This window comes from Trachymyrmex cornetzi, unplaced genomic scaffold (assembly GCF_001594075.2).
Source record: "Trachymyrmex cornetzi isolate Tcor2-1 unplaced genomic scaffold, Tcor1.1 scaffold1187, whole genome shotgun sequence".
Taxonomy (NCBI): Eukaryota; Metazoa; Arthropoda; class Insecta; order Hymenoptera; family Formicidae; genus Trachymyrmex; species Trachymyrmex cornetzi.
Genome location: NW_017295748.1, coordinates 151,624 through 175,380, shown reverse-complemented (window position 1 = coordinate 175,380; position 23,757 = coordinate 151,624). Strand labels below are relative to the sequence as shown.

The window sequence follows — 23,757 nt, the reverse complement described above, 5'->3', positions numbered from 1 at the left end:
TATAAAAAAGAACATTTAAAAAAACTGATTTCTATAGCCCCTTCCGAAATATTTTTCTCACTACGCCACTGCATGTAGGTATATATGACACGATATAACTTTATTCGACAATTTCAATAGTCGCGCGGAGTTCACTTGACGAATCTGTCCCGCTAAATGTAGCAAACTGCAGTATTCAACAGTGTATTTTTCATTAAACGGAATAGATCTCGCCTCCAATTAGATACTCACTACTACAAGACTCTCGTAAATCAACTTATGTATATACATTTGTGAGTCCAAAGTACATCACTGCCAACGAAAAATTCAAACGTCAAGAAAATATCAACGGGCACGCTATTCGCCGACCATTATTCTATCGGAATTACCTCTGTCGGTCGATTTTGCTTTTCTTCTTCATATTTCCTTTTCCTCAAGGCTTTAGATACACTTACAAATTCGAACAGATTGAAAACGGACGGATAGATGGACGACCGGCATCAGACACGATCGTGTACGTTCAACATCACGCACAACTCACAGTTCGAAATCATCATCCGTCACTCAATCCGACAAGGCCGACACTCGCAAGACCTGTTCTCGTGCAAATAAATTGCAAGAAAACGTGAAGAAACGCTGATTGAATCCGGAGTATCTGGACGATTGACAGCGGGCAACGTAACTCCATACTGTCAATGGGCGAGTTCAAGACGGCAAAGCGGCTAAGCATGCTTACTGAGCGATTGAATAGTTGGAATTGATTGGTTGGATCTATAAGTAACAACCAATTATGTTCATTTGCTCGGCGAGCAGGCTAGCCGCTTTGTCAACTTGAACGCGCCCAATGAATGCATCTACGCTTCGTGAGCTCTTGCATCTGATTGGCATATCCCATTAGATTAAAAATATATTAAATCAAACAGGTGCAATAGATCACTAAGCGCTCAGTGAGCGATCGTGCTTCTGGATGCGCCTATTGGGTATTTTATTAACTGAGATATCTCACTTTTACATTCAGATTAGGTTAGTGTACAATAGCTTTAGGCCGATATTTCATTTGTGCGTTTTTGTCGTACGACAAGCTTTTCCTGCGTGTTGATTGGCTATAAGATAGAGAGATCCGAGGACCTCTCTGTCTTGCACACATTTGTCATACGACAAAAATGCACAAATGAAATATCGGCCTTAATGTGCACTGAGTGAGCACCCGTTCTCCCCCGCCGGCCCCGAGTTGGCAAACAGAACGACGCGCGGGCCAGTGAATTACTACGTTTACACGGCACGCTTTACGCCGAAGTTATAACATCGATGTTATGAAACTGGCCAATCACAGTCATTCCATTCTTCAAAGGATAGCTATGATTGGCAAGTTTCATAACATCGATGTTACAACTTCGGCGTAAAGCGTGTAAACGTAGTAAATAAGCACATTCAAGTCGACAAGCGGCTAGCCTACTCGCCAAACAAATAAACATGATTGGTTGTTACTTATATAGATCCAACCAATCACATTCAATTGGCGAGTAGGCTAGCTGCTTTGTCCGACTTGAACGCACCCAATATTTCTCAAGATTTTTCAGGAAAGCGATATTTTCACCGGTAACAACGATAACGGTACAGCGATTGTTTACATTTTGCGGTTTCCGTAATGAAGCAGTTGTGTTTCAATTGTCCCGAATATTATACACGCGCTGGTGCGAAGCGAGTCAGCTTGAAATAGGAAACGTGACTTGCATACATAGCTAACTTCATTATAGCGACGCTATCTTCCCGCGCAGTTTGGGGCGCGAAGTTTCAATTTTGTATTTGTGCAATAGCAACTGAACTAAGTGGCAAGGAATAATAATATCGACGTCATAATAACATTAAATAAAATCGAGTATGTAATTACTTTTATTTATATAAACGGCTCGTCACATAATCTCGCATATTAAATGGGTTAACGTAGGCGACTCATTGATATTGGCTTGGTTTACATCGTGCACTTGATACGGGTACTATTAGCAACTTTCTATTGAATGATCTTAATTTCGGCGATACGTGTAAACATACATACGATATGTGTATTTAATTAATTATTTTGATGCATATTGTACTAATTTAGTATATCATTCTTTGAATACATCGCTGAAATTACAATAATTTAATAGAAAGTTACTAGTTAGTACGTGTATCAAGTGCACGATGTAAACTAGGCAATTGAAACAGATATACAGGGTGTTTGGTAAAGACCGTAATAACGCTTAAGGACAAATTTCCAAGATCATTTTGAGACGAAAATCTAATTAAAAAATGTCGAGGGTATAATAGTTTTTTATAAGCACTTAAAGTTAATTTTTGAATTATGCATTTAAACTTACTTTTTAATATAAAAGATGATCCGGGGGTCGAAGGAGAGAGTATAATTTTTCTTATGCATTTTAAATGTAGGTATTTAATAAAATAAAATTTCTAGAACATAATTTTTTAATTCTTATTATTATAATATATAATGATATTAATATATATAGATATTAAATTTTAATTAAATGACCAGAAGTTTTACGATCTCAAAAAGATTATGTATACTCTTAGAAGAGTACGGCTGTTACCTTAGTTGCAAATATTTTTGCTGTTAAATATAGCATTTTTATAAGATATTCTATATTTATTCTATTTTTAATGTCAAAACATGATGGTAATACACTGTGCAATACCGACGATACCCCATGGAAAAATAAAAATCAGATTGACGTCGATTAGACATCAATTAGGTGTCACTTAGATGTCACTTAGATGTCTGTCAACGTCTAATTGACATCGATCCGGTTTTTTATTTCTCCCTAGGACATGAAGCGTGGTAATCTGTCTTATGAATGACTGCAACGCCAAGCTTTTTTTTCTCGATTTAAATTGAATTTTTTATTTACTCCCATCATATGACATAATTTTAACTAGCACCATCATATTTTTCACTTCAAGAACTATAAGAGTAATGATATCGGTTTTTCTTTTCCCGAGCATAATAAAAACAGGCCTTTTAATTTGTAACATCCTTTTCTGACATTAAAGATTAAAATACGAGGAAAATACGGTCTGCGTTACATTTTGCTTTTGTAATAAATATATATCATGATTTATTACGCAAGAATGACTATTTCGTTTAGATTGTTCTCTTTTCTCGTGCTCGTATATTGCAAATTATAACTAATTTAATATACGCTCCAATTAATGTTCGATATCATTCGTGCGTTTGATTACGGATTGTTGGTTTATGTACGCGCGCCTCGTAATTACAGGGCCGGTTACAAAATCACGGTGATCGACAAATCTGAGAAAGACTGGTGGAAAGGCAAATGTCTTGGTGGCCGCATTGGTTATTTTCCAAGTGCGTACGTTATGCGGGTGGAATCTGGTCAAAGGACTCTTCAGGTCACACGCAACTTGCAGCTGGCTGATCAAACTTTGCTACGAGATCAGGTATTTATGTGCGTTGCATGGTGTTAAAAATTGTTTGAAACGATCCGTGAAGTATTTGAAAAGAAAGATCACCGACATATCAGATTTTCAGCTCGCATTGCCTTAGTTTACTCGTATCAATGTTTATTAAATTTATACATTTAAAAGAATTTTTATAGGGTAGAGAGCAAAGCCTTTTTGTTCATTTCTTACGATAATGTTTATGTTTCTGAACAGTACATATTGAACATTTAAAGTCGTGCTTGTACTCTCAAAAAGCAATCACGATTGTATAAAGTAATTGTAAACACGACACTGCAAAGAGGTACTGTTTGCCGCCGTATTAGTTTAAGTTTGAAATTGACGGAATAGCCCCGCCCCCTACCCTACTTTGAGAGAGCGAACGCAAAAGTTGAATCTTTTCGTTTCGTTACACAATGTGTGTATATATATATATATATATATATATATATAGATCGTGATCCAAGTGGGCGAAGAGATGGACGGGGTGGCGATGGTAAGATGCGCAGCGGACGTGCGTTCCGCCGATCATACGGGCAAGGAGGGCGACGTTCTCTACAAGGAAATTCTCTGCCCTCTCAAGTACCTGCAGGAGGTGTGACGACAGCCTTATCATCACCAAGTCGTACGCGGCGGTAGTGTCATTGTGAGCAACGAACGTCGACGTTGCACCGATATGCGTGATCGTTTCTCGATGCGTCGTCACGTTGCCGAGAAGTATTACGATTGTCTGCAATGCGCCGAACAATGTCGTCACGTAGACAACAGCAATCCCAGCGGCAGTGGGAACAACAACAATAATTACGGTAACAACAATAACGGCAAGAAGGACGGTGAGGCCGTCGCTGTTAGTCATCGGATTCGCGGTAATTATCATCTACCAACCTCGAGTGCGGAGTTGTATCTCGACGAGGAGGCGGCACCGATATCTCCCGACGAACTCAGGAGAGTTCGGAGCACGAGAGGTAGTCTGAGCAAATCCTTGGCGAGGCATCAGTCCGCGCACCTGACACCAGCCAAGAAGAGATCCTCCCTGGCACGACCGGTTCGCGTTCACGACTCCTTTGTGCAGCCGAGACGGCCGATGGCTGAGGAGGACATCAGTTATCAGGAACCGCAACGCGATCAGCAGACGTGCAAGAACCCGTGGTGGTGGGAGCGCCAGGATCAGCAGGAGCCTAACACGTCGAGCTACACCTATCATCGCGACACCGAGGATGGTAACGCCGGTTGGCCTATTCGCCTGCGGCTCGAGCAGATGCTAGAGCTGACGTTGCCGCAGACCAAGCGGAAGAAGAAGAAGAAGAAAAAAACGGCGACGGCGACGATGATGCTGATGAAACAGCAGCAGCGCGGCAGGCACGGCTTCAAGGATACTGAGAAGCTCCTCAAGGTACTCAGCATTAACAATGTGGACCAAGATAATAGGTACAACGTCAAACGATGTTCCGTCATGTAGAGATTAGCGTAAAATGAGAGAAAGAGAAAAATGAAAAGAAACCAAAAAAAAAAGCGTGTAACAAACTTCTTAAGGAAACACCGTAGGACTCTGATACGCTCGTATCTGGAATCCTGCTTTCGGGCGTTACTCGCGGCCGGGTAGAGCCGCAAAGATCGAAGCTTCGAGTCTGTTTTGGTACACTTAATAATTTTCGATAAATTTTATTTTATTTTAATTCTTTGTTTCAGTTGTAGAACGTGAGGAAGGACAAACGGGAAGTCGCGGCGCGACGAAAAATCTCCCGTGTGCATTTATCTTCGTCTTTTATTTATATATTTCAGTTTTGCTTATATGTGAAAATTGTCTGAAAGTTTTATTCGTGCTGTTTACATTAATGAGCGCTTTCAGCACGATGTTTAACTTGTAACTGTTGAAAGTTTTCGTGGTGCTGATTGGATTGTACTTTTAGAGAAATAGCCCTATCTCGGTGAAGAAACCTTCCAACAGTTGCGAATTAAATGTTCTGCTAAAGGTGACTAATTTGTATATTTTGAGTCGTAAGTCATTCTTGTAGTAACGGTGTTAGATATCGCTAGTTGAAAGGAATTGCAAGTATTCATTTTTGTTTTCCTATTTTTCTAATAACTAATTCTTTTAATAATTCTAATAATTTTTCTAACACACACAATTTTTCTGATAATTTGCAATTTATTTTAATCGTCCCATATTTTTAAATCTTTAGTCTTAATTTCTTTCATTGTGCCGTTAAGTATGGGTATTAATAACAAGAAAATCGTTACCATTACGCAACGATTTTTCCGAAGCGTCATTTTTCGATAACCATCGCGGCTTCGATAACGCGCAAAGCACTTCTAGAGACAGAAACTGTTTCCGTTTCGTTCTTCCTAGCTATTTTCTCAGTTTGAAGATAGAGATTATTTCCTCTTAGCTGCGTATCTGATCCGCCGCGTATCTACTCTGGCATCTCGAGATTCAATATCCCTTTATTGCTTTGATCGGGCATTTTTACTTTTATAGGACGAAGTGGTCAGTGTCGCGACTCGAAAGAAAAAGCTTAGTAATGAACGATTTATTTACTATTACCGCGTTGCAGGGTGAAAAATATCGCTTCGTCGCTTAGTTTAAAAGTCGAGATCCACTTTATCTCCGTATAATCGGAGCTAATTAATCGTTCGTACCCGCATTCGCGCAAAAGCGAACCAAGGATTAGCGAGGAAGCGAGAAAAAAGAGAGAAAGTAAAACCAATTTCATTCCACTAAACTGCCTGGGATCATCGCGGACGCTTAATCGCGAGCTCCTCCCAAGTTTCGCGCGACAACACCACTCCGAATAATTTTTTATATCAAGAAATAACACCGACAGTATATCGTGTTGGGCGTGAAAATTATTCACGCACAGCGGTTTTGCGAATCGCTTGTTTGCGATTGGAGGAACGAGTGGATGAAGGAAGTATATCGCATTTAGTCATTTACGATATAGAGAAAGCAGTAGTTTCTAGAAAATAAAATTGGGGAGTTTATACTGTTGCTTCCAATTACGTACATTTTAATTTTTTAAAAATATATAAAATACAAAGTTAAGATATAAAATAATTTAATTTGTTTTTTAAGCTGGCATTTGTAATTATAATTAATTCTTAATAACGAGCCGTTTGCTTCACCTTTGACTTTCATTCATATTATCGCGTTATCAAATTAACGACGAACCTGAAGTAACTGGCAAATAACAGTTTATATTTGAGAATAAATAAAAGATATTGTGATATACCTCCTACGTTCGCTTAACTCTTCGAGTTGTCTCGTTAACAGCGATAGTCCAAAGAAGAGTAGCAAGTACCTACAAACAATGGATGTACACGCGTAATCCAAGTGCCATATTGCGTCGCGACAGCATTAAAGCCTATAAAATCTAAGCATTTGAATGAACGTTGCAGTATTAAGTACATAAAACAAACAAAATGTGTGATTTGACGTAATTCGTGACGCGATGATTCGAGATACGCACTTTCCCTCGTCGTGTCGTAGGCAACCCACAAGCATATAAATAAATATAGATAAAGCGAACCCTTCTTCTATCCGGGAACGAACGTCACGAACGTCAGGGAGAAGAGTCGGTTCGCGTGAGCTCACTGCGCGTTAAAATCGTACGAGCATGATGAAAGTGAGTACGGTACTAATCTTGATCGCATCTTATAAAAAAACCTTGCCCATTTTTATGTGGATTCCTTTGTCTTAATAACGAAGCTCAGCTAAAATGAAATATTATATTACAAGATCAAAATGTTTCATAGACGTTCTTTTCATGTCGTTCCGAGATATATTGAAATATTGGACACATTTGCACATATACACTGTTAAAAATGTCATGAAATTTAATGTATTTTTAAGTTACATAAATTGAATTCAATTTTATAACATTAAATTAAATTTAATATTTGTGTACATGTACATGAAATTTAGTGTACTTTTCATAAAAATTTTACGAAGTTTAGTGCATTTTTCATTAAATTTTATGTAGATTTGCATGAAATTTAATGTAAATAAACGTTAGATTTAAGTTACTTGTAACTTCATTTTTATTGACAACATTAAATATTTTTAATGTACCTGTTTGAAATTTGCTTCCATTACATAACGGAAGCAAATTTCTGTTTTTTTAACAGTGTATTTTAACTTATAAAATATAAAGTTCGTTTATTTTTTAGTAACTGTGCCGTAATATTGTTATGAATAGAATAATGAATAATGAATCAATTGATATAAATGAAACATGGAATAAGGTGGTACAATTTCGAACATGATACAGTTCTGAATAAAATAAGATTTGAATCCAATTCTTGTGAAGTTCAAGTTTGATTTTTTTCCCATTTAATATATCCCTTTCAGTAACACAATGATCAAAGTTACCAAACTTGAACTTTGAAAGTTGGATTTAAATTTTATTTCGTTCTGAATTGTACTATATTCAAAATTGTCTTATCGTCTTACCCTAGTTACTTTTTAAAAAAGCAACTTTTATTTGTTGGTTATCTTCTTATGCGATTTGCTGAGTCTGTCATTTGTTTCAACGGATATCCTGATGTAATCTATTCATTCCTTTATCCATTAGTATATGATTCATTATTATAGATGTGAGGAGTCCAAAATAGGCAAGGTTCTTTGTAATCGTCAAAGTAGCAAACTGCTTTCAATACTTGCGTTTTAATTCATTTCTGCGTTTTAATTAATTTGCATTTTTTATTCGTGAGTGACCACGAAGAAACGATTCTGCATCGGATCCTGCGCTATTCCTCTTACAAAGTCCAACTTATAAAGGCCAACTGGCCAGTTCAATACTGAAAATTACTTATTTTTATTATTAAAAGCATTGTTGTTAAGAACAACAATGTTTTTAATAATCAAGTAATTAATTCATAAAATTTCTAGTATTAAATTTTTGTGGAGATGTCTAAGTGGCATTTAAGGAGCATTTACAAGGACTCCATCGGTTTTAACATGCGTGGACTTGCGAATCGAGGTGAAATAATCGTAGACTTAGAAATATTAAGCGGGATTAGATAAGTATCGTTTCGTTATATGTTGTCGTTTATAATATATTCTCACGAGTGCCCTTTCTTCGTTAACGTAACTCTATCGCATTATCAATTATAGCGTAGAGAGACATAAAGTTATTGACAAAGTTATCACTCCCAGTATTTTGTAAAAAGAAATACTAGGTTTTTTTTATTGCCGGTATTCATAGTCGGTTCTTATATTTAAGATCATCTCAAGTACAGTCTTAAAATATTACGAATCAATCACAGAACTGTATTAGTATCTTAAAACTACTTAAGATGCGCTAATAGTTTATTACATAAGATTACTTAAGATAGTCTTGAAATAGGAATCGACTATAAATACCGGCCTACGATACAGGATACGATCCACCATACAGCGTTCAGCACGATCAAGATGCGCGATCAGTAGATTGCGAGTCGAATACATCACGTTAGAATAATCAAATTTACCAACGATTCACTATGTGTGCGTATCTTTTATAATTTTATGTTGAATTCACTGTGTCGAGATAGGAGAGGAGGTTTGACTCGAACCGGCGTGAGAATGGCTGCGGATTATTAACTGTATCTGGTTTGACGTAATCTTCGATGTTGGATATGTTAACGAGTCTATAGTCCGTTTACAGGAGAATCTTTGTTATACACCCGTGCAAATATATCGTTTGGCCGGAAAAATAGACTGCACGAAAAAATATATTATCTATATAAAAAAATATATATATATATATCATATATGTGAATGTCTCTATCTATGTGCAACTCCCAGTTTTTCTATTTTTCTATCCTTTGTCCTTTTCAGAATCAACGCTTTCTTATTTATCAGCGAATATAAAACAAAGTAACCGACGGTAGTTTATTCCCTAAAACTGTATAACTTTATCCATTCTCGAAATTAGATGATAATATACAAATTTTTAAATTTTATTTTACAGGCAACAATTTTAACGTGCAAGTAATAATTGTGTGGAAACTGAATTCTTACATCGAGAGAAAAATGTACTAAATATATTTTAATAAATATTTGTTTGATTAATATTAGCTGAATATTTATTAAATGTAAACATATTTATTGATACAAGAACCATTAATTTGATTTAACTCATTTCTTTTTATTTAGTAAACATTTATTTATCGTAAGTAAATGTTAAGTTTAATCCAATATTTGTTAAAATTTAGTACATTTTTTTCTGTATATAAGACAATGTTAGATAATTGTGTGCAAGCAGAACTCTTATAAGACGATTTTAGTGTACTCTTTTTACAGAATAAGCTTATCTTTCGAAAATAATAGGTAGGATTAAGATCAAACTATTTGAATAATAAAGCAGCGATATTTTTTTATTATCCTCACGTACAATACATTCGAAGTGCCAGCATCACGATCCTCATTAAAATTCTCCCGTTAAAAATTCTCTCGTTAAAAGTCTTGATAGCTCGCGCTCGTCGGACAATACATATAAATACGACCATCGTACGCAAATCGTGGCCAGCATCAGAAATATTTTTTCCGAGCTTCCTTCAGTCGAATATTGATATAGATTCGAATTTTAATTCCGATTACTCCAGATCGAATCTTCGCTCTTTACAGCTTATATTTAGCTCCCCTAATGATAGGATACTTGTCGCCGGTGCAAATACCCCGGAAATCGTCCAGGGACAGATCCACGATCGCCACACCGCCGAGACCCTTGGACTTCACGAATGCAGCTTTGTTACCAGCGGTGTCTGGATCCTCATAGCCTGCCCAGAGTCCCTCAGTTCCAGTTTCACCGTTATAAGACTGATAAGCGTAGCTGCCGTACTTCTTGGATGGGTCGCCGACTCGTCTCAAACGTCCCGCCGCGTGCTCGGTCAGCTTGGAGCACATCTCGGCATAGGACAGCAGTCCTGGTTCGTTGGTGTTGGGCCCAGGGGCACCTGGACCGTCGGACACGATGGGCGGCACGCCGGAAATCTGGCTGTCTTCTGTCAACTTCCACGTGTGAGCGTACGTAGGAATACCGACGACGATCTTGCTACCGGGAGTCCCATGCTCCAACCAGTACCTGGGGAATTGCTTTTGTTATTTCGATGCTATTCTTATTGAGCTGTAAAAACGATGCGTTGTACAAAATGTCCCCGCTTTTAGTGGACAAGTTAGGGAGGCGCTCAGTGTAAAAAGGAACATTTACATAAATGTAGACATAATCTTTTAGCTTCTGAGATGTTAAGATTGTCGATGAATATTTATGAATGTTAATGTATAGATAGATATTATAAACAGTAATTGACTTGATGAAAAAAAAGTTATGCATCATATAATTTATTTACAAATTATGAATTCAGCACAGGAGAAAATAGAATGAAATATGATAATTTAATGTAGAAAAATTAAGGAAAATAAACAATGGGAATTGCATGTAAATTTACTAGGCGGGGTATATATGCTGTATTTTATACATATATTAAAATTAATAAGTGCATTACGGGAAGAAAGGTATGTTTACCTTGTTGCAGCGTCAATATTGTTTCCCTCGTCTCCGTAACTGCCATAAATTGATTGCGTTATGTTAAACTATATTTCGCGCGACGACATGGGAAAATAATGGAGACGCATTGTGGAAAAGGAGCGAGACTTACCTTGTTGCAACATCGATATTATCTTCCGCTACACGGCCGTAACTGGCATAGATTGGTGCCGTAAAATCAGCTTCTTTTGGATTGCGTTCTGGTGTTTTTTGATCGAAAGCGAAAAGATGTACGGCTTCGATGTTGGGCGCCAATAATCTGGCGTCGTAGTAAACTGTCAAAGAAAAACATGTAATCATGTTTAAAACGTATAATTTACTTACAGTTATAGATACCCTCTACAGAAATTCAATATATAGGTACTGGCCAATTTAATACTGAAAGACAGTATTAATTACTTATTTTAAGTATCAAAAGTATTATTGTTCAGTGCTTTTTGCTCCAAATAAGTATAATTACTGTTTTTACACTGAAAAAGTGATTTTGAACCATCAAAATAATTTTATAACAAATTCAAACATGATCTGCAATGCTGCAAAAAGTTTCAGATATTCTCACCGAAAAAACTGTATTCTTGAAAGATATACTTCGTATTTTTTCTTAACAGATATAAGAATATTTCCTCTTATATTAATAATATATTCTTGATTTGCGAAAGCGATCGTCGCTACACGTACGCTACACGCGCGCTTCACGTGGTTTTCGATGATGTCCCCCTTAAAATCATGCAAAATTTTGTCTGAAACATTTTTCTCTGAAATGTATTGTTCAAAAGATGTTTGAGATCATCGTTGAATATAGGACATCTTGTATATTCTTATATTGAGAATATGATAATTTAGATGATTTCCCTCTTAAATTAAGAATCTTGAATTAAGAATTTGTGTGCTTATTTTAGAGGAAAACATACTATACGTAAGTGAGAGATATTCTTAAATTAAGAATACAATTTTTTCGGTGCTAGCAACTAATTTAAGCATCCTAAATTATGTTTTGGTAATCTTAACAAAATTATTTTCAGATTTGTATTTAGCTAAATTTTTAGATATTTCAGCAAAACCGTTCTTTCCGAGCAGTAATAAGTAGACTAGTATTAGGTTTCTGTCCTCTAAGGGACTGCTTACCATATATAGTAATCGGAATTACAAACAATAATTATTAATATATAGAGGAAGGTCAGTGATACCGACATACCACTTTGTTTTTAAACAATATTTCTTAAACAAAAGGTAAAAATACAACTTCAAAAACATAAATACAAAGTAAAAAGTGTCTTATATCAGATAGTATAAGCAATTTTTATAATACTGTTTGCAATTTTGCAATAATTAAGTTTTTCATAAGTTATGCAAAAATGAGCGTCTGACAAAATGGGCTCCAAAATTGATACAGGAGGCAGTATAATGCTACGTATTCCTATTCTTTTACTTTTACAGGAATTATCTGTATAAAGTACCTATAAGTGAATGTATATAAGATTTTTCAGAATCATTTTACTTCGTTATAAAACATTTTTATTGAATTATATACATATATACTTTATGCTGTTCTGCAAGATGCAAATATGTAACGCGATAGTTTTTTTAGAATTGTTCCATATATGCACGATTGCCTTCAGCTCCAATAGACTTATTTGATACTATAAAGCAACTTTATAAAGATTAAGTTAGCTCATGGTCTGGTTTACGGACAGGTGTGTCGGTTTACGCTGCACCCCAATTTTAAATTAAAAACCGTATTATGAAAAGACTAAGAGAAAAAATAATATAAATAAAACTTATTTCGAAAACTACAAGTATTTAAAATGACGTAATATTATCAATAATATAGTCACTATTATTTAAACCTCACAATCTGCAAAAGAAAATCGTATAAGAATTTTATTTTCGCATTTGTAGAATTCGTTTTTAGCTGATTTGATATAGAAACAAGCCACAAACCTACGAATGAGTTTGTACTTCTTTAATTAGCTAAACAGATCATGATTTTATTAGTACCGGGTATGTAAATATGAAACCGGAATTTTTTAATAGAAAATACACGTTTATTGCATGAAAATGATAAAAAATATTTTATTCGAAGTATTGCCCATCGCTAGCTATACATTTTTCCCACCTGTCTGAGAATTTGTGGATGCCACGCCAAAAAAATTGTTGCCCTTTTGAGCCAAACCAGTCATTTAGCCATTTTCGTACATCTTCGTAAGAAGTGAAGCGCTGCTGAGCAAGTGCGTGTCCCATCGATGCAAATAAATAGTAATCGGACGGAGCCAAGTCTGGTGAGTAAGCCGCATGCGAAAGTATTTCCCAACCAAACGCCTCAATCGTTTCCTTGACCAGTTTTGCTGTGTGTGATGGTGCATTATCATGAAGCAAAATCACTTTGTGTTGCCTTTTTTGATATTTCGGTCGTTTTTCACGCAAAGCTCGATTCAAATTGATCATTTGTTGTCGGTAGCGTTCAGTATTAATGGTTTCGCCAGGTTTTAGTAGCTCACACCTTTCTGACCCCACCAAACACAGAGCATTGTCTTCCGTCCATAGCGATTTGGCCTTGCAGTCGATGTCGATGGCTCGCACAATTCCAGTCACAATTCGATGGAGAAATGACTTTCTTTTGTACCTTGCGAGCAGCATTTCGCAAGTGGTTTTTCGGTTTTCCTGCTGTCTTTCATTCAGTTCATGTGGAACCCATTTTCTCATCTTCTGAATCTTTCCCATGGATTTCAAACGTATGGAGACGGCTTCTCGTGTCACATTCAATTGATCCGCGAGTTGTTGTTGAGTTTGAGCGTCATCCTCATCCAACAATGCTTGCAATTCGTTGTCTTCAAAAAACTTTTTCGGTGGTTTTCCACGTTCTTCGTTTCTCACGTCAAAATCGCCACTTTTGAATTTTTTAAACCACTCAAAGCACTGTGATTTACCAAGAGCATGCTCACCGTAAGCTTCGACAAGCATTCGATGCGATTCTGCAGCAGTTTTCTTCAAATGGTAACAGAAAATCAATGCTGTCCGCAAATCGTAGTTTCCAGGCACAAAATTCGACATGTTCAACGCTATTACAAACTATACTGTTGTATGAAACTTGTATTGTTGTGAGTTGAAAATCTTTGTCAGATGTCAGAACAAGAAAATGGCGTTAATGACGCGGTCTGACGGCAACTATGGCCATCTATTGATAATTCCGGTTTCATATTTACATACCTGGTATTAATAAAGTGCAATAGTTAATTTCCGAAAAATAAGGGGGTGTCACTTTAAGAGACCTATGTCAGTATTGGCGACTTTCCTCTAATGTTATGTTATTAATATATAATATTATATTATGAATTTTATTATTAATGAATTATTGCCCATATGGAATACTAACCGGTAGAGTTAACGTGAGGCAACACCGTGAGAGTCAGAGCTTTGAATCTCGGTCTGAGTTGCGCCTTGAGGTCACGGACCAAGATTGTGAAACCATCGCGATGCTCCTGCTCCTTCTCGTCGTGGAATTTGCCGTAGCCGAGTTTTTTCTTGAGACCGTGCCAGAAGGACCCGAAAGTGCTGCGCTGTTTCTTGGGTTTGACTGGTGGGAACTGCCATGCCAAATCAATTCCGTCGAAGTCATAGTCGTTTAGCAGTCGATTTACAGAGTTGATAAACTTTGTTCTGCCTTCCGAAGTCTCGGTCTATCGATTTCAAAAATTTCATTTTGTTTAATTCTTTATTTTATTGCTTTTTTTGCTAATTATTGCGATCTAATTTCATTCCTAAACTATCCTTCGATTACTTTAAATTAGATATAAAGAGTTTTACTTTAATGATCTTTCATTGAATATTAAAAATTGTCACTCGAAACAATATAAAATTATAACATCGATATCGCACTCACCAACACGAGGTATTTGTGTTCTTCGTCGTAAGGATCTGAATTTCCCCCAACGCTCAGATAAACCTTCAGATCGGGATACGATCGCTTCAACTGCGTGGCGAGTCTGTAATAAGAATAACCCGATCCAGTATCTAAACTCGGCGAACCGGGAACAATCTCGAAGTCGGAATTGATATGAGCATATCCGTAGACAAGGTGAGTACAAAGAGATAAGGAAGATTTGACGTCTTCAAGTTGGAACTTTGCTGGACCTTTAAAAACAAAAAAGCTTTGTGAACATAAAACGTATTTCTTGATAACGAGAAATAATCATTTTAACTGAAAAACTTTTGTATGAATGCATATGAAGCGTATATCTTGTAAATAAATAATTATTTTAACAATTGAAAAGATTGAAGGCTAAAAACATAAAAAATCTAATTCTCACACTTATAATTTGTGATATTAGCTTCTAGTTATGAATTGACATGTGGAATGTGTGTATATGTTAGATTTACAATGCTCTTTGCGGTGTGTTTGACTTTAACGTCTAGTTCAGCACAAACACAAAGTACCGATATAAACTCTCTAATAAATACAAGCCAGAGAAGTTCCGATGTAGAACTTATATTACTATTAGCTACAAATATTTTAAAATAGAAAATATTATATAATAAATTCATTGAAAAAATGTGAATATATTTGTTTCATAATTATTTTAATTTTTAAATATTAGATATAAAATAATATAATTTAGTGACAATATATTTTATATTAAGTACAATATTAATTAAACTTGAATGTACAAAATTTATATTTAACGTTTGCTATTGCTATTTAAAATCCAAAAAAAGATAAACAAACAATTATTTTTCCATAAACGACTTACTTTTTTTACTTGATAATAAAAAGTTATTTTTAATTATATTATCTTATAACTATAAAAAAATATAACGTATGTTTTAATTTTTATTATTGTTGCATAATAAAATTAGCGAACGTTACATCAAATATTTTATTTCTTAAATTCTTATTTCTTATTTCAAAATTTTTCCTTAAAAATATTATACATGCTTGATAGCTTCTAATTATCAAGAAGCAATTCTCGAGAAAATTGTTTTCTTTAGGTAATCTACAAGATTATGAATATTTCAACACAGGCTTTATGCGTCTCGGGAGTATGAGTAATGAATATAACTAGCACAAATGACCTTACCTTGCCTCTCGTAAGCGGTACTATTCCAAAAGCAGACTACTTTGTTGTGCTCATTAGAATCTGCACTGAACACTGCCTTGATGCACAGTACCACGAAAACGGCTGAGAGTAACGTCTTCATCTTCGCTGTCTGAAATTATAACAAGTCCGTAATTAATCCAATCTATCGAACAAATATTAAATGTATGTCACTTTGAATTAGCCCAATTATTAATAGATTAATGCGATAATACTTTACCCGTGTAATTTTTCTGAAAATAAACGAAAATACTTTATCCAAAATATTATATTATCACGATTCAGTTTAATAAAGAAAAAATATATGTATAGAAAATCAAATGATCTTTGAGAATCAATACACAATTAACATTAATCGAAAAATTTTTTTTTTCTGTTTTGTACATTTAATTCTTCATTGCTTTAAGAATTTTATTTCTTCAAGCGATATTTTATTACTCTTTCTAATTTTCAATGTAATAATTATTTCGTAACATTCTACGCTTTTATTTAATATTAAATAAATTTTTAATGTCCTTTATATTGATGATTGATTATTTCCAATACTTTCTATACGTATCTTACCTTCAGTAACGAAAGGAGCATACTGGCGCTCGCTTGCTCTTTGTCAGGGACTTTCAAACCTCGATCCGATCTTCGGTCCGCGTAGTGGGGCCTAGGAGATATTACGTCAGTCCCGTGATCATTCGTAAGCAAGTTTCATCCATGTACCAATACATATATGTATCTACAAGGTGGCCACGTGCAATTGTTACAGACTGTTTAAATGGAGAATCGTTAGAAATAGCGACATCCACATCCTTATTTTGGTTTTAAAATTATTTTTAGAATTTCAATACAATCACTCAAAAAAGTAATCTTGCAGTTATAGCGAAAATGATCTAAGTACAAAAAATAGCTAAAATAGATAAATTTCTAGCAAGTACTGCGATATTAGATATGTATTGTATCTAATCATATAGATGACAGAGATAGAATTTAAATTTGTATTACAAATTCTACGTGTATGATATATAATTTTCTGTCAGATACAAAAATAGTTATAATTTTAGCCGAAGCAGCAAAATATTTTTTTGCGTAATTAATAAACCTCTGAGTTTCCTCTGAAACAATTTAGAGTTTCTCGTCAAAGATAATTCTAGCGATTAATAATCAATAACGAAAAAAGGAAAAATGAAAAAAATATTAATATTTCTTTTAGTTATCAGATAAGAATTTCCCAAACTCTCATAAATTACAGATATTTTCGAAAGCCTGACTTTTGCGTGGATCACCTTGTATATAAAAAAAATATATATATATATATGCGTGTGTGTGTGTGTGTATGCTGTAAATTTTCGACGAGATGAAGTATACGTTGCAAAAATTTACCGGATAAATGATCCAAACTCACGCATATAAGCCTCCAAGGTCTAAGGTTGCGAAAAATGTCGCTAAGAGAGACAAGTCGACGAGCAAACGAAGGAAGCTATCAACTGTATTATTAGTAATTATCGCGTGTTTCTCATGAATCAAACGATAACCAGGAAATTAGTTCAGGATTTATCAACGTAGCTGTTTTATGAACGTGATATTTCCTCCATTTTTCTTCTCTTAAATCTCTTTGTAAAAAACATACATTTATAAAATGCAACTTATAAATAAACGCATTAAAATTTTTATTAAATTCACTTGCGATAAATTTGATAAAAAGAGAGCAACGCGGCAAATTTCTGCATTCTGTATACCTAGGATAAACCTCCAAGAAATACTATATTTTGAGGGCGAAGTTTCATCCCTGTAGGCTTTGAAAGATCGATCGCTGAAGCATACATAAATGATTTACGGTGGTTTCTCAGTTTTATTCCGAGATAACTCGTGCATAAAACTCGCACATCCAAGAGTGTTCTCTGATTTGCAAATGATATTGATGCGATGTTGTGTGCAACTCAGTTTACACCTTCGCGCGATCAGCTAAAATTATAGATTTGAAATATATTCTGCAAAACATAATTATTCTTGCGGAAAGTCGGTGAATCACGTAAAATATCAACGAATTATTCAACGAAATTACGTAAATTCCTACAAAGAATAAAAAGAATAGTTTCGTAAAAATATTTAAAACTTTGATTATAAATACAGATCTGAAAATAATTTTAATGGGCCATCAAAATAATTATGTAGGATACTCAAACATGATGCAAAGTTTTTTTGTGTTCTAGTAACCAATTTGAGCATTCTATATAATTATTTTGATGGACCAACTAAATTATTTTCAGATTTATCCAGCTAAAGTTTTAAATATACTTTTACAAAATCATTCTTTCCATGTTATCTTTAAATAAAAAAAAACGTTTTAATATTATAATATAGTAATTATATATATATATGTATATATGTATAATACAATTATATTCCCTATTCATTACATTTTATATTTATATTTAACGCAATATTAATAATTATACCAATTACATGTTGCATTTCTTGATACGTATATCTTTGATCTATTTGTTTTAATTCATGTTTTATATCTATTTTTGGTGAACCTGTGAATTTTGAATATTAGGGATTCGTCATTTCGCCAAATAAATTCTCGTCAATTTCTTTCGCCGATTTTTTATACAAGAAAGTGACTCACAGTGCGGTCATGCAACCTTGCGCGGAGGTCGCTAGTACGTGAGCACTTTTAATCTATAAGAAGACTTATAAGAGGATAATTGGAGACGACCACTTGGTATATTCGTAGACACGCTGACGTGAGCATCTTGTCTAAGCAACGTGACTACATATCTGCGATGTCTTGAAAACATATAGCAATGGTGCTTGTGGCAAATCTTGTCAAAATAAACCTCCTCTAGCGAAAGTCTTCGATATATTCTATTTATTTATTACATTTTAATTTTTTATTCAGTTCTCTCAAATAATGATGCGTAAATGTATTATAATTTGACAAAATATCAAATGATTCTTTTATACAGTTTAATATTAAAAATATTTTTCTTCCTTATAATAATAATAACCCAGGTGGAAAAAGAAATGCTTTCATTTTTTAATTTAATAATTAATATATTTAAAATAATAAAATTTATAAAATTTATTTTATCATTATTCGATAAAATTTATTACATAATTTTTTACTTTTTTTCGTAAATTAGTAATTATTAGAAACTAGATATTTGTCTGGAAAGTATATTATCACCACCGTCAAAATATATAAGATAATTTTTCAATCAAATTAATGACGAAATAATTGAAACGTTCGTGCAAACTTCCTTTAGCTATTCATTGGATTCGTTGGGTAACGCGGCTGTAGGCGAGCGAATTACTGTAGAACATTTGATAGCCAAGGGAAATTATCGAATTAAAAAAGATTAAAACGACGATTCGTGCACGCACGAATCTAGAGTATGTTTGCGTTCTTGATTCCGCTGCAAGAGCCTGTCTGAAGCATGGTTCACCGAGAATAAGGTCCGCGACGATAACTCGGGCAAAAGGTTATTAAATAAGTAAACTGTTTCTTTTATATTCTGGGTGAGAAATGTGAAAGCTATGTGTTCACAGTACTTTTACACATAAACAATTTTTCTAGATGTTACGGAAATACGGGTATAAAAAGCGCAACGTAAAGAGCGACGAAAGAATATTTTTGCATTATTTTTAATATTGTATAATAAGCTAGATAGAAAGAATACAATATGTTTTGTTTGCATTCATTTATAAATCGTGAAATTGTCCTACAATTACACCAAATAAGAGAAAAAGTGTTACAAACTGTTTTAGAAAATAAATTATTAAATAAATATAGAATAAATTCGATTTTTTTAAAAACTTAAAGAAATTTAAATACGAAAATTTAGATAAGAAATTATGGCATATACTCATTAAAAATATATTTTAATTGGAATATATATAAAATTAAAATTAAAGTTATAAATGGATCAAAATCGTCGTTTGTTTATAATGAGTAGAATTTCTATAAAAAATAATTTATTTACTAAAAGACTAAAAATATAACAGTAATAATATTAGGAATATCCGCGAATTCGAATTTTCATGAAAGCGGCATACCTGTGATAAATTCGGTTACATTTTCACAGGGGTTACTCCAATTGTATCGTTTTCCACAAAGCGGACAAAAATAAAATGTTTTATACGTTGAGATATATATATGTATATATTAAATAAAATAAAACATTTTATTATCGGTTCTCAGAACCAATATACAGGGTGTTTGATAAGTAACGATAAATCTTTCGCACAGGAGCAGAATGGACTAAATTAACAAAGTCTTCTACTATTTACAATTTTCGCAATAGTAAACAAAATATTAATTATTAAAAATTGTCGAAAATTGGTCTCTTACAATTTTTGTCTCTTACAATTTTTTTGTAAAGTTGATAGTATTTAAGTAAAAAATTGGAGACCAATTTTCAGCAATTTTTAGCAATTAATATCTTATTAATTATTGCGAAAATTGCAAAATGGTAGAGGACTTTTCTTCTCAGTTTAGTTCATTCTGCTCTCGTACGAAAGATTTATCATTACTTATCAAACACTCTGTATGTTACGCGCGCGCGCGCGTGTGTGTGTGTTTGTGTGTGTACATATATATCGATTCTAAGAACCGATAATATTGTAAGATGCTGGTGTTGCTTATGTAATTCTTGTACGAGTCATATAATAGCTAGTAAAATAACATCAACCTGATACAATTACGTTTCCGTAAATATATATGTACGTTATAATATAAATAGTTCCATAAATAATTAAAAAATCATATCGAATAACCAAATTATGTTTTTATACGACATTTCACATTCCTTGCACATATATTCTTCTGTACATTACTTTTTCATTAACCTGAAGTCAATTTTTCCAACTTAGAGCGAAAGTGTTGAGAGAGATTTATCGAGACCATTTATCGCAGCTTTCTTCAATTTTTAATATTGTGTATCTTTGCGATTGAATCAGAATTGAAGTATTAAAGTAAACTCCTGAAAATAGTTGAAGAATGTAAATCATGTTATTTCCATTTGAGTCTCGATTTGAAGTCTTACGAAAAAAGTTCTTTTCTTCATTTTTTTTAACTTCAAAAATGATTAAAAAAGTTGACTTCAAATTATTTTTATAATATGCAAAGAAGTACATTCTGTGCATTTATATTTTATATTTTTACATATATTTGTAGATATTTATTAATTTCCAAAATTAAGATATATCATTTGGATTTATTTTTTGCAAAGCACGCATTTTTGGCAAAATTATATTTTTGAAAAAAGCTCCTTCAGAATGCAATCCTCAATAAATGACAAATGCATCGTCAACAGATGATGCAATAATGTTTATTCGATCAAGAAGTAAATATCTTCTCCTTTCTATCTTCGACTTGAATCGTGAAAAAGTAAACGCGCATCTCCCAACATCGGAAATATACGTAACTATGTTTAAACTTTAAACCATTAATCATTCAATCTTAATCAGTTATCGATAATCTATTATATCAAGAGACACGGTAGTGTCTCGCGCCAAGTGGGCGCGCAGCGCGAGACACGCATGTGTTTACGCGAGTCAGCGAGTTGCGGGCATCCGAGCATCCGAAATTCTCGGTTTTTTTAATAAAGGCTAGACCGATCGAGTTCTGAATATGAGCTCCATCGACAGTTTGGGTCCGAATTATATAATAAACGTTTATTTTACCTCTACATGTCCCACGAACGGAGATATCGTGATACGAAATCCGAAATGTCAAAATTTTATTTGTAAGATACGTCGCCTCAAAAAGTCATCTCCTTTTTACATTTTCGACGGTAGATGGCACTCGTTTATTGCTGTCATTTACCGACTTATTTATCTATAGTTTCATTAGCACAGTATTATGTGTCGACATTTCACTGTATAGTTATTTTAATACTTTAATAAGTTACTTTTAAATTAAAAGTGTATAAAAATATAAAACAGGCCGCTTGATGTGTGAACATTATTACGTATACAGCCATTGACAAAATTATTAGGCACCCTTGCTTTTTCTAAATTTTTCACAACTGAATGTGCATAAGCTCTCTATTTGCGTGTTGTTTTCATGCTACTGACTTTGTGAGAAGGTCAAGCAACTGAGGCATATAAGTTTCTTAGAGAAATGATAATATGTACAAAACTGTTTAGTATGCATTTCGACTTCGAATAATACGGACGTTATCAGTCTTGTTTCGAGCAATTGCTGGGCAATTCTTTATCTTATTATTGTTAACATATTATCCGAGATTTCAAAATATGTCTAAAACACGCGAGTTGAGTGAAGGAAAACGGGCTCAGATTATTGTGTTGCATTCCGTAGGATTATCTCAAGTGCAAATAGCAAAAAAAATAAAATGCTCCCGTTGCGCAGTTCAAACTACAATAAAAAGATATAATGATACTAAACAGTTTAAATCCAGATCTGGAAGAGGAAGAAAACGAAAGACTACTGCCAGAGAAGATCGATATTTAAAGCAAAATGCTCTAAAAGATCGTCGGCAAACGGCAAAAGAATTAACTGCTGCGTTAAGAAGTGATCATGAAATTAGTATTTCCGCCAAAACTGTTAGTAGACGCCTCAATGAATTTGGGATTAAAGCAAGAAAGGCCAGACAGAAACCATGGCTCTCAGAGACAAACAGAAAGAAACGATTAGCATGGGCAAAAAAATACAAAAGTTGGACAGCATCAGACTGGGATAAAATATTATGGTCGGATGAAAGCAACATTCAGGTAAGTTTAACAACTTTATAATGAGTAATTAAATGTAATATTTTTAATCGCAAGTACGAAAATACAACATAAAAATACGTTCACTGCATGTATGAATTTTTTCTTGTTGTTTGCAGTTGTTTGGCACTCCTGGAGCCGTATATGTGCATCGCAGAATTGGAGAAGCATATAATCCGAAGTGTATCGTTCCTACCGTAAAACATGGTGGAGGTAGTATTATGATTTGGAGCTGTATGGCGTCAGCCGGCGTGGGAATTCCATTTATTTGTTCGGGTCGAATGAACTCAGAAATTTATACAGCCATGTTAGGACAGACCTTCTATGGCAAAAATATTTAAAGAGGAGACAGAGCAAGTGATATTCCAACAAGATGATGCTCCCTGTCATACTGCACGTAAGAGCATTGCGTGGTTTAAGCGAAATAAGATTAAGCTGTTTGAATGGCCACCACAGAGTCCAGATCTCAATCCAATTGAGCATCTATGGGCTCATTTGAAGAAACATGTCCGCGCTCGCAAGTGCACTTCAATTACTGAGCTCAAGAAAGCGATTTTCGAAGAATGGGAGAAAATATCACCTACTATATGCGAAAGATTAGTACATAGCTTACCTAAAAGAATAGCAGAAGTCATAAAAAATAATGGCGGACCAAGCAAATATTAGTTTATATGATTATTTAAGAAATAAATGATAACATTTATAAAGATAGTGTTATTTATTTCCTTATAAATTGAAGAAATTGTTAAATAAATAAGGTGCCTAATAATTTTGTCAATGGCTGTAATTGGCGAAGATGGCGTCAAGCCTGATCCAAAAAAACTCGAGGCCGTGAAAAATTTTCCGAGACCGCGCAATCAGAAAAACGTGCGTCAATTTCTCGGACTCGCTGGATATTATCGCCGCTTTATCTCAAATTTCTCCAAACTCGCAAATCCGCTGTCGAATTTGTTAAAAAAGGGAGCTACTTTTAC

The 23,757-nt window shown here is 34.2% G+C and overlaps 4 protein-coding genes across 5 annotated transcripts in view; 3 read left to right on the top strand and 1 right to left on the bottom strand.

Annotated features, from left to right (window-relative positions):
• The window catches only part of Stacl (SH3 and cysteine-rich domain-containing protein), a 55,669-nt gene extending 51,618 nt beyond the window's left edge, over positions 1-4,051 (top strand). The window contains exons 12-13 of the mRNA XM_018515748.1: positions 3,258-3,438; positions 3,893-4,051. Of these exons, the coding sequence (XP_018371250.1) occupies positions 3,258-3,438; positions 3,893-4,039 (328 nt within the window). The 3' untranslated portion in view covers positions 4,040-4,051. The remainder of the gene's footprint in view (positions 1-3,257; positions 3,439-3,892) is intronic.
• Positions 4,052-4,090: 39 nt separating this feature from the next.
• LOC108766456 (uncharacterized) lies at positions 4,091-5,558 on the top strand. Its single transcript, XM_018515761.1, has one exon. The coding sequence runs from the start codon at positions 4,115-4,117 to the stop codon at positions 4,895-4,897; it is 783 nt and encodes a 260-aa protein (XP_018371263.1). The 5' UTR covers positions 4,091-4,114; the 3' UTR covers positions 4,898-5,558.
• A 4,216-nt stretch (positions 5,559-9,774) lies between these two features.
• Idgf4 (Imaginal disc growth factor 4) lies at positions 9,775-16,711 on the bottom strand. 2 transcript variants are annotated; one of them, XM_018515881.1, is made up of 7 exons: positions 16,622-16,711; positions 16,040-16,169; positions 14,845-15,095; positions 14,338-14,641; positions 11,077-11,239; positions 10,944-10,982; positions 9,775-10,502 (listed from the first exon to the last, which is right to left on the bottom strand). In XM_018515881.1, exons 1-7 carry the CDS (start codon positions 16,640-16,642, stop codon positions 10,040-10,042), a joined length of 1,371 nt encoding a protein of 456 aa, XP_018371383.1. In that variant the 5' UTR covers positions 16,643-16,711; the 3' UTR covers positions 9,775-10,039. The 2 variants fall into 2 exon arrangements, with proteins under 2 accessions (XP_018371383.1, XP_018371374.1); XM_018515872.1 differs by lacking the exon at positions 10,944-10,982 and having other exon boundaries at positions 16,622-16,699.
• Positions 16,712-22,309: 5,598 nt separating this feature from the next.
• On the top strand, positions 22,310-23,449 carry LOC108766430 (transposable element Tc1 transposase). Its single transcript, XM_018515727.1, has 3 exons — positions 22,310-22,786; positions 22,903-22,996; positions 23,127-23,449. The coding sequence occupies exons 1-3, from the start codon at positions 22,310-22,312 to the stop codon at positions 23,447-23,449; spliced, it is 894 nt and encodes a 297-aa protein (XP_018371229.1).
• Positions 23,450-23,757: the final 308 nt, after the last annotated feature.

What these genes read in the sequence shown, in the direction of transcription:
- LOC108766456 (XM_018515761.1), top strand. Translation starts at nt 4,115, where the DNA reads ATGCGTGATCGTTTCTCGATGCGTCGTCACGTTGCCGAGAAGTATTAC.
- Idgf4 (XM_018515881.1), bottom strand. Translation starts at nt 16,642, where the DNA reads ATGCTCCTTTCGTTACTGAAG. An exon ending in TGCTCCTTTCGTTACTGAAG is followed by an intron (nt 16,170 to 16,621) that starts GTAAGATACGTA and finishes TTATAATTTCAG; the next exon opens with ACAGCGAAGATGAAGACGTT. An exon ending in TACCGCTTACGAGAGGCAAG is followed by an intron (nt 15,096 to 16,039) that starts GTAAGGTCATTT and finishes TTGTTTTTAAAG; the next exon opens with GTCCAGCAAAGTTCCAACTT.
- LOC108766430 (XM_018515727.1), top strand. Translation starts at nt 22,310, where the DNA reads ATGTCTAAAACACGCGAGTTGAGTGAAGGAAAACGGGCTCAGATTATT. An exon ending in CGGATGAAAGCAACATTCAG is followed by an intron (nt 22,787 to 22,902) that starts GTAAGTTTAACA and finishes TGTTGTTTGCAG; the next exon opens with TTGTTTGGCACTCCTGGAGC. An exon ending in TACCGTAAAACATGGTGGAG is followed by an intron (nt 22,997 to 23,126) that starts GTAGTATTATGA and finishes AAATATTTAAAG; the next exon opens with AGGAGACAGAGCAAGTGATA.